General features: G+C 42.4%; 1 protein-coding gene across 5 annotated transcripts in view; it reads left to right on the top strand.

Moving 5' to 3' along the window:
• ATRIP (ATR interacting protein) overlaps positions 1 to 12,595 on the top strand; it is a 1,393,117-nt gene extending 1,380,522 nt beyond the window's left edge. For 3 of the 5 annotated variants that reach the window (XM_069643859.1, XM_069643860.1, XM_069643861.1), the window contains one exon: positions 12,263 to 12,595. In XM_069643859.1, the coding sequence (XP_069499960.1) occupies positions 12,263 to 12,330 (68 nt within the window). In that variant the 3' untranslated portion in view covers positions 12,331 to 12,595. The remainder of the gene's footprint in view (positions 1 to 12,262) is intronic. The other 2 variants (XM_069643862.1, XM_069643858.1) reach the window with 1 other exon arrangement.
• The last annotated feature ends 3,104 nt before the right edge of the window (positions 12,596 to 15,699 follow it).

Genomic DNA, 15,699 nt, shown 5'->3' with positions numbered 1-15,699 from the left:
GTGCTAACGTGGGCTTAATACTGTGATAGAATGATAAAGGCAGAGAAATACACCCAGAGTAAGTAAAACCCTAAGAACTAGGAGATCGATTAAGGGGGCAGGGGAGGATAATGATGATGCAATAAAGAAGTAGCTGTCCTAAATCGACAGCAGACAGGAGGGCAAAATTCCTAAGGAGAGTGCATCAGTGGATGCAAGCCTCACAAAACCCAGCGCATGGCCTAGTAGGCACCTGGAAAAGGCCTGATAATAGCAATGCTGTAGCTAACCAAACTAATATATCTGGTGCCATATGCAGGCTGCTAAAACATTTTTAAAAAATCTGGACAGTCGGGTATGTCGAAACACAATAAATGGAGCACTGCAAGAGGGGGGGAAAAAAGCCCATTACTTACACAGTTTGTCTACCAAGCAATTGATACAGAGCCGGAATTGGTCAGTAGCATGGACCAGGGACACCAAAGGTCACGCTTAAGGAGATACTGGCAGAATTAAAATCCAGTCATCGCAAATTGTCTGCTCAGATTAATTGCGTGGTGTCTAGAGTGGATGATATCCGTTGTAAACATGCTAAGATAGCTGGCTGAACAAGAGAAGTGGAAGGACGGGCCAATAGAGCAGAGGAGGCTATAGCGGATCGGACTAAGGCAGTTAAAAGATTAGAAGCTGACGGGAAATATTTACATGAAAAAATGAAATAATTGAAGGCAAAAGCCGAAAGATCAAATGTTAGAATCCTAGGATTGGAAGAGGCAACTGACATTTATGGAAACACTTCTGAAAGAACTGTTCCCAAGCGCTGCCTTCTCACACCAATTTCTTATGAAAAGGGCACATAGATCGCTTGATTCCCACCCAAAACAGGGAGTGCTTCCCAGAGCAGTAATAATGACATTTCAGAACTTTAGAGGCCACGATATACTGCTTAGTGTGGCCAGACGAGAAGAAACTTCAAGAATATGAACTTTGAGTTCTATCCAGACTTGCTTCCAAGACAAACGTGTTGCCCATGAGCTATGCTCCCAGACTGTGACTAGGGACCCGCTTCAAGTGGATGATAGTTGAGCTATGGACCTTGAACGGATTTACCCCACATATCTGCAGATCTCAAGCGTGATCCGCAAACAAACCAACACTGCAACAAATATCTAAGAGCTCAGAATAGGACAAGCATTACAAAATATAGCAAAGTATGCATAGAGAATAGTTACTAACAACATGCATGGGGCATATGTCCAATGGCAGAATGCAGTTGATAACTATAGGGATATGCAAGTACTACATCCACACATGAACAAGTGAATTCAAACTTCAACCCTAACGCCTTGTACGTTGAATGGCTAGATGTAACCTATCCAATATTCAGAGAATGTGCATATGCACTCCTGCAGTAGTCGCACAAATTAGGTTTCAGAATACACAGTGAAGCCCAAAAATATAAAAAGTAAATAGGTTGGTGAATGGGAGTGTTTTTAAAAAGAGTTAATTTTACCACCTTTGGAAAGTTAACGTCTGCAAAGTACAAAGGTAACAAAATGTTAAATCTACAAACGCTGGTAATGGTATTGCTAAGATACAAACCTCTCCAAACAAATTATTGGCCCAATATTGAATCTTAACTCAGCTACACTTTACAAGACTAATTTTAACTTTAGAATAGGTGTACACTACTGAATCTTGAAACAGAGTGTTGTGAGGTAAGGTTTAATTTGTAACGACACATTTTTATTTGTGAAATAATTAATATTGACAGAGTATTCATACGGTACCATTGGCTTTCTCAGCCTTTGAAGACTTCATATTTTGCTACTTCTGGAGTGTATGTACCTTAATGTTGGTATTCTCAGTTGTAGGCAAATCTGAAAAAGTGTCCAGAGAGCAAATTATGTTAAACGCAAAAGTATATCAAATTTTATTCACCATGATACAAAAATTCAAAAAAGTCTGTTAATGATATATATTTATTTGCACTACATCATTATATCACATAACAAGACAGCATGGGTATACATAAAAACTGGCTAAAAATAGTCCACCACAACAAACATTCATAGTGCATCATTCAGACCATACACAACTCTCAGTGACATTCAAGCATACAACAATTGCTAAAAAGCCTGAAAAAATTGATTAGCAGTAGGAGGAGGGATATACTTTCCTCGCATCCCATCTAATTATTTTAATATTTGAGGTTTTTTCACAAGCAACAATAGAAATTATTAAAAAACAATCTATCGCAAGAGTGGATCTAGGAAGAAGAATGTTATGTAGATCAAATCCCTGGAAAATGGGCTCAACAGGTTTCGACGTAGAATGTACTTTGGAAAACGTCTTCATCAGGAGAAAGATATCATAAAAGCTGCAAGGCAAGAGCAATACTGCATAAATATGCGGCAGTGCCCTATCCCAAACCTAACTCAAAAGTCTACACCACGTTCTACCTGTTACAAGCCATGTGTTGAATAAAATTGAAATTAAAATTAATATTAAATTGGGGAGTCAAGAGAAAGTCGAAGACAACCCCAACTGCAGAGTTGTTTGAAAAAACAGAGCAAGAGAGTGAGACCCATAGAGCCGTACGACGAGTGACAAGTGGGTTGCACCACGGAAAGCCAATATTACAAAAGGTTTTCTAATATAAAGGAGGAGTAATAAATAGAAAGTGGCTATCGGCAAGAGGGCTGCACAGTAGTGCAGCAGAACTGACCTCATGTGTATGAGCATTCGCGGCCAGAATGGACAAAGGATTGCGTGGCTGCTGTCCGTCCCCAAAGGGCCCACTGAAATCTTGAGTCAGATAAATAAAGAAAAAAGGAGAGAAAACAAATACACATGAACTAGCCGGAAAATGCATCGATGGGCAAGACAGTCCTATATCATGTATTACAGACTTGCTCTCCTACACCTGGGGTCTCTGTGCTAAGGGCGGCACTATTCCGTAATGCGCGTGTAAGGGTGTCCCCTTAATGGGTTGTACAGCAGGACGAAACATGCCAGCGTAAAATGACCTGGTTCACTGTGAAACAAAAACCAAATCAACATGAAGCAAATACCCCAAACACGTGGGTAAAAATGGTTCTGTAGGACTGGCGTAAACTACACAGGGGCCCACACCCCGAGGGAGGAGGAGGCGGCCGCTTTGCTGACTAAATACCAAGTTTGCCAACATCCCTATGGAAGAATTGCCCATGGCACACCAGATGGAAGTGTGCTAAGCTAGTAGGCAAACCATCCATAATGTACTCAATAAAAAGGCCAACTACGTTGTGAATGATTTTAAACACAAACAGACCGCAGCATAGAATGTAATGCCAGATTGGTCTATTCAATATATAGCCAAGGCCAACAACTAATAAACTTGAGACAGTAACCAAACCTCAGGACTATAAGCCATATATAAGCTGTACTGAAGGTGTCAAGCAGCCGAGTGGCCAGGCGCGCTGTCTACCACTGCAAATAACAAAGTAATTGACCGGCTACTTACATAAATTCGAGTACATACGCGACACAGCGCAAGAATACCAATTTGGCAAACGTCCGTCGTGGCAAGCAATGATGACGTGCTTCACCAGCGGCGTGGCTGGAAATAACTAAATAAGCCTAGCAACACGTATTGTACCTGGTAGTTGTGGCGCAGCATTACGGCACTTGCTGGGACCCAAGTGTGTCACGTATTGCATGTGACTAATGCAATACCATGTGATGCCGCGCAAGTGTGAATTCGCTAAGAGACAAAGAAAGGGGCCTGGATGCTCGATCCATCTGCCGCACCAGGCTACAGTGAAAATCACGTAGCCTGCAGTAAACCAGCAATCGTGCAACAGTATCTATATAGAAGTGACTCGGCTCGTGGAAAAAATTGACAAATAACAAAAGTAAGCTATCAAAAATCATATAAATTATATTGGCTGAAAAATTCAGGAAAAGAGAGTGGTTAAGGAATAGAACAAATTTTGAAAAAATTTAATAGATGCAACAAATGGAAATATTGAGAATAAAAGCTGAGAATAACATTAAATATTAAGAAGGAAAATTAAACTGAAACTAACTACCTGGCATTGAACTCCCATGATTCCATGGAGTTCAAGCCTTTATGGAGAGTTCTTAAATTAAAAATCCACATGTGTTCTTTATAGGCCAGTTTGTTAGCTGTTTGCACTGGCCCACTTCCTGAAATCTTTTCAATACTGAGCCATGTTAATGTATCTGCATCATGACCCATCTCAACAAAATGGGAAACCAATGGGGCAGTAAGAGAACGCATCCTGATCTTTGAGCGGTGTTCCTGGATGCACACATGAATCTCTCTGGAGGTCTTGCCTACATACAGCAACTGGCACGGGAATTGAATAGCGTACACTACATTCTTGCTTTTGCAAGTAGTGAAGGTGCGCAAATCCCAACTCCTTCCATCATTCGAGAACTGTATCATTTTTTAGAGAATATACATGCCATGCATGAGGTACAAGGATAATGGCCTAACACAGGTTTAAAGTTGGTGTCTCTAACCAAATTCCGTTGTAAGGGTAATCTATTGGCTCGTGTAAGTTTCTGTGCCAGACTTTTACTCTTTTTGAAAGCAAAAAGTGTTTTTTGTAACTTAATTCCAGCGGAGTTCAAAATCCTCCAATTCTTTAGGATAATACCTTTAATAGTATCCCTATATTTACAGAATGTAGAAACACAGACTACCTTTCTTTAGCTGGACTTTTTGGTTTTGCAATTAGCAAGGCGTCCCGATTGGTGTATCGCACTCTTTTCCTAGAATGTTTAATTTTTTAGGGTATCCTCGCAGTAACAACCTAGCTTGCAACACTTCTGCATGTTTGTTAAAGTGGGTGATATTTGAACAACTGCGCCGTAACCGTAAAAACATGCCATACAGCAGATTCCGTAGAAGACTTTTTGGGTGTTGACCCTAAATTGCAAGGTAGTATTGCGTTCTGTAGGTTGTCTATACTGCTCTGTTTGTAGGAACCCATCTTCAACAAAAATAGATAAATCAAGAAAAGCAACCCTGGCGGTGGAAAATTCAAAAGTGAATTTTAAATTGGAATCCACCTTGTTGAGCCAGACCATAAATCTTTCCAATGTGGCAGAGTCCCCTTCCCAAAGTAAGAGGATGTTGTCTATAGAACGACGGTACAACTTGATGTGTTTGGCAAAGGGATTGATGGCATTCAGCACATTGTTTTCCTCGAACAAAGACATGAAATAATAATAATCGCCAAGTTGGGGGCAAATGTGCAGCCCATCACCGTACCTTTAGTTTGTAAAAAATAAGTGTCCTTAAACTTAAAGAAACTATTGGCCAAAACTAGTTCGGCCCAATTGGTGAGAAATTCAGTCGGGACATTGTGTGGTAGAGAACGTCTGTCTAGCATGACACGCAAACTTGAAACAGTTTACGTCCTGAGGAATATTCGTGTATAGGGCCTCAATATCTAAAGAAACCAAAATTTGCTTAGAGGCGTCAAAAGGACGGGCTTCCACTAGATTAATCACATCCCTAGAATCCAAAGGAATGTTGGAGTAGCCATTGCTAATGGTGTGATGAAAACATCTATGTATTTAGACAAGGGTTCTAAAATAGAACTGCACCCAGAAACAATGGGCCGGCCCGGAGGGGGGGTCTCAAAATATCCTTGTGGACTTTAGGGATGATGTAGAAGAGAGGGATTCTTTCTTCTGAAAAGTTGATGAAATCAAAAACCCTCTCGGAGTCCCCTTTCACTAATTGCAAGTATCTTCTTTTTTGTAGATGAAGAGGGGTCGCTGTTGATTTTTTGTGGTAATGGCCCGGTATATTAAGTAGTCTGAGAGCCTCTTGATCGTAAAGTTCAGCATCCCAGACCACAATCCCCCACCCTTGTCCGCAGTCTTAATCACTATAGTGGGATCCTGAGTTAGAGAGTCAATCGCATGAAACTCCACAAGTATTCGCAGTTGTAGACTTCTCCTTTTTTTTAATAAAGTAGTAACCTTCTTTTTTTAAAAACATGTTTTTATTTTATATCAAGCTTTATTTTCATTGTTTTCATTTTCTAAACAATCAAAACTAATAAATAAGCTAACATAATCATAGTGCTTAAAAGCAAACAAATGTACATAACGAAACAAGTAATCCAAATAATCTCCAATTCAAAATCAAGCTTGTGGTCTATGCGTCGGGGAAGGGAGAGCAAGCACGTGTCATAAAACATGTGTAGGCCTGGTTTGACAGATGGTGGCTTTCTCTATCTCACTAAGGATGTTAACTACTTTGTCATCACTGTAACAGCCCTTTGAATTCAGAGAAGGGAGAAATTACGAAGAAATTGGGGTTTATGAAACATCTGTTCCCTGTCCATAACATATTCTCTAAATGGCACCCACATTGCTAAATATTTGGTATGAACATCAGACAAGATCGCTGATATCTTCTCCATGGACAATGTGTTCCATATCTTTATCCACCAGCAGGCTATGGGATGACCCTCATGGAGGAGGGTACGGGGGTCCCAGAATTGTGCTACCATCAGGCAGGCTGCCTTCAACAATTGAGTAATCCAAGCTGCCCTATGTCCCGACATTGGGTATAACCCTTCCTCATCATCACTGTCCAAAACCAACACAAGGGGGTCCCATGGGAGCTGTATGTTAATGATCTTTGATCTTAGCCAGAATTTCCTGCCAGTAGGTCTGGATTACCAGACACTGCTACCACATGTGGCCCATGTTGCCACCTCTCCAGAAAGTGCCTAATGTCTTCGGAAATATCTATGCAACCTTTGCGGCATCAAGCACCATCTATAAAACACCTTGTATGAGTTTTCCCATATGTTCATGCATCTGGAATTTTTCAGCATCCGCCCTCCTAGCAGGCTCCATGTCTCATTTGGCATCGAGACCCCCAGTTCTATCTCCCATTTCGCCACGTAAGGTTAAACTGTGGAGATTTCCTCTGGGTTCAAAGGTTTATAGCATTGGGAAATTCTTTTACTGTCTGTTCCCTCGGCTGCCAGTAATTCAAGCTCTTTGGGCTCACTAGACGCTGCGGCTCTCACCAACCCATTCCATATCCAATGCCTTAATTGTGCATATCTAAAGTGCTCCATTTCAGATAACTGAAACGTTTCCTTGCATTGACTAAACGTTTGGGGATCCCTGGTATACAATTTCTCTGCAGTTAAGGGTTCTCGTGTTTCCCACCTGGCAAAGGTGGCCTTATTTTAACGAAGGGTAAAGTCTGGATTCCTAGAAATCGGAAAAATGGGGCCCAGTCTCAGTCCAAACTTTGAGCCATCTACACCCATCATCCCAGTATTGCAGCGTACAGCGGGTTGTGGACGAGAGATCCATCCCCTTTGTCTACCTCCAGGGTATACGAATGGTCAGTGTGACAGAGGTATACAGCACTCCTCTTGTTCCAATTCCTTCCATTTCTTAGACTGCCGTGACCCAGGCCAGTCCATCATTTGATAAATTGGCACCGCTAAGAGGTATCGATATAGATAAGGGACACCCAAACCCCCCTGAACGGCGTTAGCTCTCTGCAAAGCCTTACGAGGACTCAGGGAAGTTTTTGGGCCCAGATGTATTTAAATATGGCCCCTTGCACTGACCACTTTGGGTGTTATTGTTATCGCCAGTGCCTGGAACTCATACAGAAGTGTTGTGACCAATGCCATTTTCACGCCCACTGTTCTCTCTAGCCATGACGTCTCCTGGAGGTTCCATGTCTCCAATAATCTCTGAGCTTTTGCCCACAATTATGGAATATTTTCTTGATTCAACCCTCCATATGTATGAGTAATACAAAACCCCAGATAGTCCACTGACTCCACCCACTTTAACAGCATGTGCTGCGCATCATGTCAATTCGCTCCTGCTGTTCCAAGATATTTAATGCCATGGATTTAGCCATAGTCATTTTGAAACCTGAGAAGTCCTCAAAACGTGAGTGTCACGATCAGGCTGCAATTGAGGTCTCTATCTCTTCCAGAAATACCAACACATCATCAGCATATAATGCCAATTTTGTGACCTTTGTCTCAGATAGTAACTCCTTTAATCCCATCATCAGAGTGGATGAACTAAGCCAAAAACTCCATAGCTAGAGCAAAGATCAAGGGAGAGGGTGGGAATCCCTGACAAGTGTCCCTGTGTAGTGGATTTGGGTCCAACCGTAAACCACTGATACTCAGTCTAGTACTCAGGATCTGAAAATTCGCCATCACCATTCCAACACAATTAGGACCCAAACCCTGTTTGATCCACATTAATCTGCTCTGGTAGCACTGATATAAATCTAGTGGCCAGGATTTTCGCAAAAATCATAGCATCTCTGTTAAGGCTATGTCTTTGGCCAGTATTTAATAATAAGATTGTGTACGATTCTGCATTGGAGGGTGTAACTGAGCCCACTGCTTGATTTGCGTTAAACAGCTTGGTCAAGTGGCATGCCAATTGTGTGCAAAACATTTTGTAAAAACTGTCAGACCATGGGGTCTGCACTGTGTGGAAATGGTTTTATTATGTTCTCTACCTCTTCAAACTTGATAAGATGCGTCAATCTGTCTATCGATCGTGGAAACCCTGGGAAGATGAACAGATGCTAAAAACTCCCCTATTCTCTGACTGTCCGGTACTTCGTCTACCAGAGATTGGTAGAACCTTCCCATGATAGTTTCTGCTCATCTGCCAGTGTTGTGCGACCTTGTGTATTTTTGAGGCATGTGATATGATTGCGTGCAGAGATGTTGCAATGTTTTGCGGCGTGGAACTTGTTTGCCTTACTTTCTTTGGAGTAATAGAAATGTTTAGTGTGAAGTAGAGCAGTGGTTGCTCAGTCCATCATGTGTACCACTAGCTGACACCTGGCTAACTTAAGGGCTCTCGTACTCTTCAGGTATTGCCTATGCTTGTGTTCTGTTTCCCTTAATGCCACTACTACAACCAATGTTATCCTTTGCGCATTCCTGACTCTCATGAATGTCATTGTTTTAACTATAAATTCACCCCTCATATCGGCTTTCGACACATCCCAAAGCATTGCCTCATTTACTTCCCCATTATCATTCTCTTCAAAGAACCTCTCCACAGTTTCTTTAATATGGAGACGCCAAGGCTTTCTCTCTAAGGGGAAGGCTGCAGAGAAGTCCAAATCTAGGACTACAGGGGCGTAATCAGATAAGACCCGCTGCTCAATGTCTATGGAAACCACCCTAGAAATCGGTGGTGGGGATTAACAACATATCTATTCTGGGGACACCCTGGTGCACTGCTGACTAGTGAGTATAATCCATCTCTGCATGATGGAAGAATCTCCATGCCTCAATTAAGGAAAGGTCTCTGAGCATTTTGGCTATTATTACAAAATTCTGTTTATCCGCCCGTGATGGGGTGAGGGTCTTGTCCATGAGTGAGGCAAAGACACAGTTGAAATGTCCCTTACCTCTCCATATTAATCTCCTCTTGACAAAACTGTCGTAGTTTAGGGATCAGGTTCATGGAAAACACATCCTGATTATCATTTGGCGCATAGAGAGAAACCAGTGTATAAGTGCGACCCCACAGAATTTCCTTAATCATCAGTAATCTACCCTCTGAAACCCTCATGAGCGCTTTAGAGGATAGCTACCTCTTTACTTTATCGCACTTGATGAAAAGTATTACACAGGGAAATGCCTACTGAGAAGCCTTTTCTCATCCCCAACACCCCTCCCCGGAGCATATGTGTTTCCTGAAGAAAGATAATTGACGCATTCATTGCTTTAAGCCTCTGAAGTAACGATTTGCATTAATGGGCGAATTGAGACCTCGAACATTGAGCGTCACCACCCTTGGACCCCCGGGCTCATCCCCCATTCCTAGGATCCTTTGGAAATGCAAAATTCCATGTACCCTCCTTACCCTGACAAAATGCACCAGGTCCTTCAAGGGATTGAGCAAATACCCCTGGCTAACCACATCAAATAATAAGGTAAACAAACTGCGAAAAATGAAATCATAATAAACAATTCGGCAGTGAGGAACCACATGTTCTTGTTCCCCAAACCGTGCCTAAGCAACACTGGCACTTTCCACTACCGTCATTTGGGTTTGTAATTCCAAACAATCCCAGGCCCACACCCCCTCCTTAAAATCTGATCTTTATTCAAATATCAGGCAGCCACTTTATTTCTCCCATCAGGTGTCATTACTCATAGATGTTTCCATCACAGATCTTTTCTTTGGGCCCCTTGGCTACCTCCTCTCCCGAGGATGCCCTTCCACCAGACCCCCTTCCACGACTCACGATAGACAGCGTGCCTTTTGACTTTTCCCCATCAGTTCTTCAGCCTCCACTTCTAAGACTATACTATGCTGTTGACCCTCGAACATGAGGTGGCCCCATCTAAATTTAATCTGGTTATCCCAGAGCCACGCAATGCCCACATTCAGTCATCTTCTCTTGGCCAGAGATCCTGAAATAGCCGGACCATGGCCCCCCTGAATGTCACTGAACTGAGCGTCCGCGCTGTTTTCAGGATGTCTTATTTGGTTTGGAAGAAGTTGACTCTTGTTAAGACATCTGGGTTCAGGCCCCTCTTCTGTTGGAATGCATTGTAGATCCAATGCGTTCTGTCCAATATCATAGCACTGTCTTGCAGGGTCTAAAGGATTGGACAAAAGAGAGCCTGTACATATTCCTGTAAATCCTGGTCTCAGATCTGTGTTGGTATCCCACTTAGATGGATGTTAGGATAGGAACGGTTCTCTGCTTCTTCCTAACACGCGATGAGGTGCTCACTTGTTCCTCCAGGTCTTCAACTCGCATTGTAGTTACCGACTGCGTGTTGGCCTGCTCACGTATGGCTGTTTCTAAGTCGTCCAAGCACCTTTCTGTTGCCAGGATATGTTTGTCCAGCTCTGTTATGGATTACGCCAATCCCTTCATACTATTCTTTATATCTTCTTTGAAGTCCTGTTTCAAATCCTTCAGGAGTAGTCATAGGCTATCTTTTGTTGCTAAACCTTCTGAATGTTCCGGCGAGTGGATCCACGTGTACCTGCGCTTCTGCACTGTTCCGCTGCTTTGAGGCCATATTATGAGGCTGCCGGAGTGCTTTTATATCTTGATGCCTTTGGTTTTGGGAGATTTTTAACAGTTCTTGTCCGCTATTGCCAAGGGAAGCCGCACTGGTGGACGTGCAGCAACACTCTGTCAGGAAACGCCACCCCTCAGAATTTATGTTATCAGCAGTCCCGTTAAACCCCCACTTCCCCATACCTCTGGGAAGCCCACAATCCTAGGATTACGCAGCCTTGTTACGAGCAATCTCTCGCCACGCTGCCCCCGCTACTAGTGATGTGGGATTCCCAACACAGATCATTGCCCTCCAGTCTGCTCCAATATCACCCCACTCAGAAGCAGCTTACAAATAGCCCCACTGCAACATGTTTGTTCTCCTGAAGATTGTCCTACTACTTTCCAGCTGGGCTAAAAATCTGTAAGCGGTGAGATGCACTCTTGTGGGGAGTCTGCGGCTGCCCCTCCGTTCCCTCCTCTCTGTCCTGTGTACCTCAGGCACATCTGCAGCGGTCCAGACATCCTCCGGACATCCATACTCCTTCTCGGGGGGGAGGGGGTCGCCTGATCCGCAACCAGGACCTATCCTGCACATTCTGTAGACAGCGTCAATCTCCAGAACAATGAGCGCCCTCTTCAGTGTGGTCCGCGGCCACCGCAGGGTTTTTCGGGTCTCTGTCTCGGGTGCCATGCTTCCCCTGCGCCATCTTGGTGCTTGCACCCCTCTTCTTTTTGGTTCCCAAATCGCCTCCCCAACCGCTTAAGCAGTGAAACAGCAATGGCCTACAGTTGAGCAGGGTTTCACAAACCAGCTACCTTCATGTCACACCTCCCCCTTTGATTTTTAAGGATTTTAGGCTCTTGGTGCGCCCAGGCCTGCTCGGAGCTCATGGCAAGCGTGTCTTCATGCTTCACCGTTCCTTGTTTTTATTTTCTTATGTTGTATTTAGATGTTCTACATAGATTATGAGTAGTATCTAACAAGCTCTCTCATTTGATTAAGTATACCTTTGTGTTAATTTGCCACTGTGTTTGTAGCCCTTTTTGTATGATAAAAATGTAAGGATCTAGAAATGGCCTACTCCATTAACAGATATTGGAATATTTCCTTTTGAAGTCTGTGAAGTTGACGAATCATATCATTTTGAATTGCTAGGTTTATTCCAGCCTCAGAATATCTTTACTAAAATCCTGTTTTTCTTTTTTTAGAGTTGGCTTTAGAAGACCTTTGTCCTCCGGAGCCTGAGATGGATGATCAAGACATTGACTGTGATTAGCTTTACTGCAATTTCTCACAGAAAATATGAAATTACCAACTTTACTTGAGCAAGAAGAAATATCTAAATACAACATTGCAGCAATGCACAAGCATAAACCACTTTGTACATATCTTTAAATTACCCTTTGGAAAGTATGTTAAAGAAAAGAAAATCTTTCCCTGTTAGGGTCTTTTTATCAAAAAATGAAATATAAACATGTATTTTGTTTTGTAACATTTTCTGAGAACAAAGACAAAAATAAATGACACTTTAGTACATTGAACAGGTTTTTCATGTCTTAATGAAGGCGAGCCTCAGCTCAGTAAAAGCATGTTTTGTTCTGTATCTTTTCATTCATTTACATGTCTGTCTGTATGAACCATAACATAACTTTGATGTCTACATCAGAAGCAGATCTCAAATAAACAGAGCAGATGTAAAAAAGATAGTGGGTTGACCATACAGAGGCAAGATGCTTTTCCAATGTGCACCTCACCGATGCTGCCCGGTCAAAACAAGTATTACTAATAAACTAGTGACAATGTTGAGAGTTTTTTCATAATTGAAGAAATGTTGAATCGTCGATAGAAGAGGAATATTGGCATAAGGGGGTTTTTAGTTAACTTGAAGCCCCATAACTGTGCGGACTCGTTGACCAATATAGCGGCAGTGCACTAGACTTTATTAAGCATTTTACTTTTTGGACATTTCAATATTGATGATTGCAGGTGGTGTGGGAGTGACATGGTAGCTTTGGGAAGGAACATAGAGAAAGACCTACCCACTTGATGAATGTGATTGTAGAGAGCCCACTTCATCTGTTGTGTGGAATGTTGAGCCAATAGACACGGATCCTGAAGCCTGCAGCGGAAAGCAGGATTCTTATCCTGAAATCTGTATGGAAACTGACAGGGACACACCTGCCTATCAAGGGCCACTTTTGCAAGCTGTTCCACAGGTGCTGTTTGGGCAGAGCCGATATTCAATTTGAGGTGGTGTCAACTCTGCCTCACCATGTTCAATCTATGCTCTGTAAGGCATATGCAAATGGTCAGTCACAATGGGGAGTACACAGTTATGGAATGTTCAGAGGTTTTAATTCAGCTTGGTGTCTCAGGAGAGGTGTGTGGCAGAGTTTTAGTCCTCTAAGGTGACATCAAAGGGTGGCCTGGAGGAGGCAATCTTCATTGCCAGAGACAAATTAAATGAATTGACTTAGAACTGCAATGCAAGAAACGCAGTTGGTGTGCAGCTGAGCAGAAACAAGTAGATATCTTGCAATGGTGAGCTGTCCTATAATGTAACTCTTATAATGACAGATTCTCTGGCAATGTGAAGCCAACCCTCCCCAACCTGCTTCGCGGAATGTAGCGGTTAGGAAGATATACTATAGGTACATTCACTCTGCTAATAATTACACTAATTTATGTTGTGATCTTGTTAATCCTAACTCTCAGTGGAAAGCGTTAAGAGATGTTCTTCACCAGATAGAATCCTGCAGGACACTTCTGTCTAGAAATGTGCATACTGATGCAACATATATTTCAACAAAAGGAAGGAATGTACAACAAACTATATAAAACAGTGAGCTTATCCCCTCAGAAAGCAGAAATACATAACAGCCGCTAAATCAATATGAGCTGCATTATGTATTCTCAATACACATAGAACAGTGTTGTTAGAAAATATCATTTTTAATATATTAATCTCTAATTCAGCACAGGTAATACAAAAATAGTTACAACAACATATACACATAACACAGTCATATACATGTTAAAAACATTCCACCTCGCAATATAGAAACATTTACGCCGACAATTAGATCAGCATAGCACCAAAAAGGCAACTTAATTGATTTCATTTCCCATTGTGTGTTACAGCCCAACTTATATAAGTTTCTGTCCTGTGTGTTCTCAATAACCGGACAATCATCAGGGGCAGAGGTAATCCTGTGCTTCAGGTAGATTCTTCCTATTTGACCAACAACTTGCTATTTCTAAGGAGAAAACAGAGAAACATGTGTCACTGACACCGGCATAATTGGTTTAATTTACTCATCACTGCCACACCCTAATCACCAATAGGGTACCAAGTATAAAATGAATCATATACCTGGTCTAAGGTCTCAAATATATAACTTGGACCTCAAAAGCCAACCCATTTATGGCTCTTCACTGCAGAAGCAGAAGGGATTCAGCATCAAGTACTACGAAATACCTCCCCCAACGCTAAAATGTAGAACTCTCTCAGTAATAATAGCTGTTCTTTTACCCTGAGTAGAAGAAAATCTAGGCATCTCAATCATCGGTTGGATCCTGGTACAACTCCTAATTTCGAAGATCTAATATATGGATTGCTCACCATGGGATGTGGAAGCTGAATTTTACCTAGATCCAACCAAGTCTCAATAATGGTCACCACCCGTAGATCCTTTCCAATTCCTCTAAACCTCCAAGTGTCTGAAAAACAGATGGAGGAAGATAGATTACATTCGCCCTCCAAATATCCATTATTCCTCACCTCCAATTTAACAAAGTAATCTTACCTATCTAAGGTTCTTGTGAGCCAACAAATATATGTTTTAATCGGAGTACCATCTGAATACGGCCTCTTCCTCTTCACAGATATGAACCTCTCGCTCTGAAATATTACAATGCTGAGTCAGCAAAATGTCAAGGAGTAGCCCCATGTAAGACTTAAGTAATTAGACAACACTCCTAACTCTTACCCACAATTAGGTGGATCCGCTCCTAGTAGGCAGTCACGTATAGAAGTTTGAGAACAGGGGCCGGCGGCCACGTCCACCGTCAGTTCTACCACCAACCGTCCACAAATCCTCATAACAAGTAAGTGGCGTACCGTGCTGACGTCACCACGCTGGTCATCGCGCAGCGACGTAAAACGTCATCAGGTACCCTTCATGTAAAAAAGGGGGCCAGGCTCCAAAAAATCCCTAATGATCGCGAGGTTGCTGCGCAACCATTGTTACGGGGAAAACAAAAGGAGATCTCACACAACCCAAGGGCCCACAGTGTCCCTACCACAACAACATAACAGGTACATACGGGGCTCAGAACTAGTAACACCCAATGAAAAAATGGGGTAATTAACCAAAGTTTTTATACCCAAAGACCACCATCTGACTGAAATTAGTCACTCTTACAGTGGGAAAAACCCTTGACCCGATCGTGTCCAACGGTCATAGAGAAACCTCAGAGTCATCTCTCTCAATACGGATTTGCCACAATGGAAGCAATTGCCGATAAATTACACCATCAGGAGATTTATGCACATATTAGTTCACCAACAGATATATAGTTATTTGTTTCTGCATATAGAGGTTGGTATTCTCCTACAGTTGAAAACCCCCAGAAAGTGCAACAC

Source organism: Ambystoma mexicanum, chromosome 2p, assembly GCF_040938575.1.
Source record: "Ambystoma mexicanum isolate Mex_15411 chromosome 2p, UKY_AmexF1_1, whole genome shotgun sequence".
Classification (NCBI taxonomy): domain Eukaryota; kingdom Metazoa; phylum Chordata; class Amphibia; order Caudata; family Ambystomatidae; genus Ambystoma; species Ambystoma mexicanum.
Note: the sequence above shows the minus strand (reverse complement) of the source record. Positions and strands in the feature narration are given on the sequence as shown.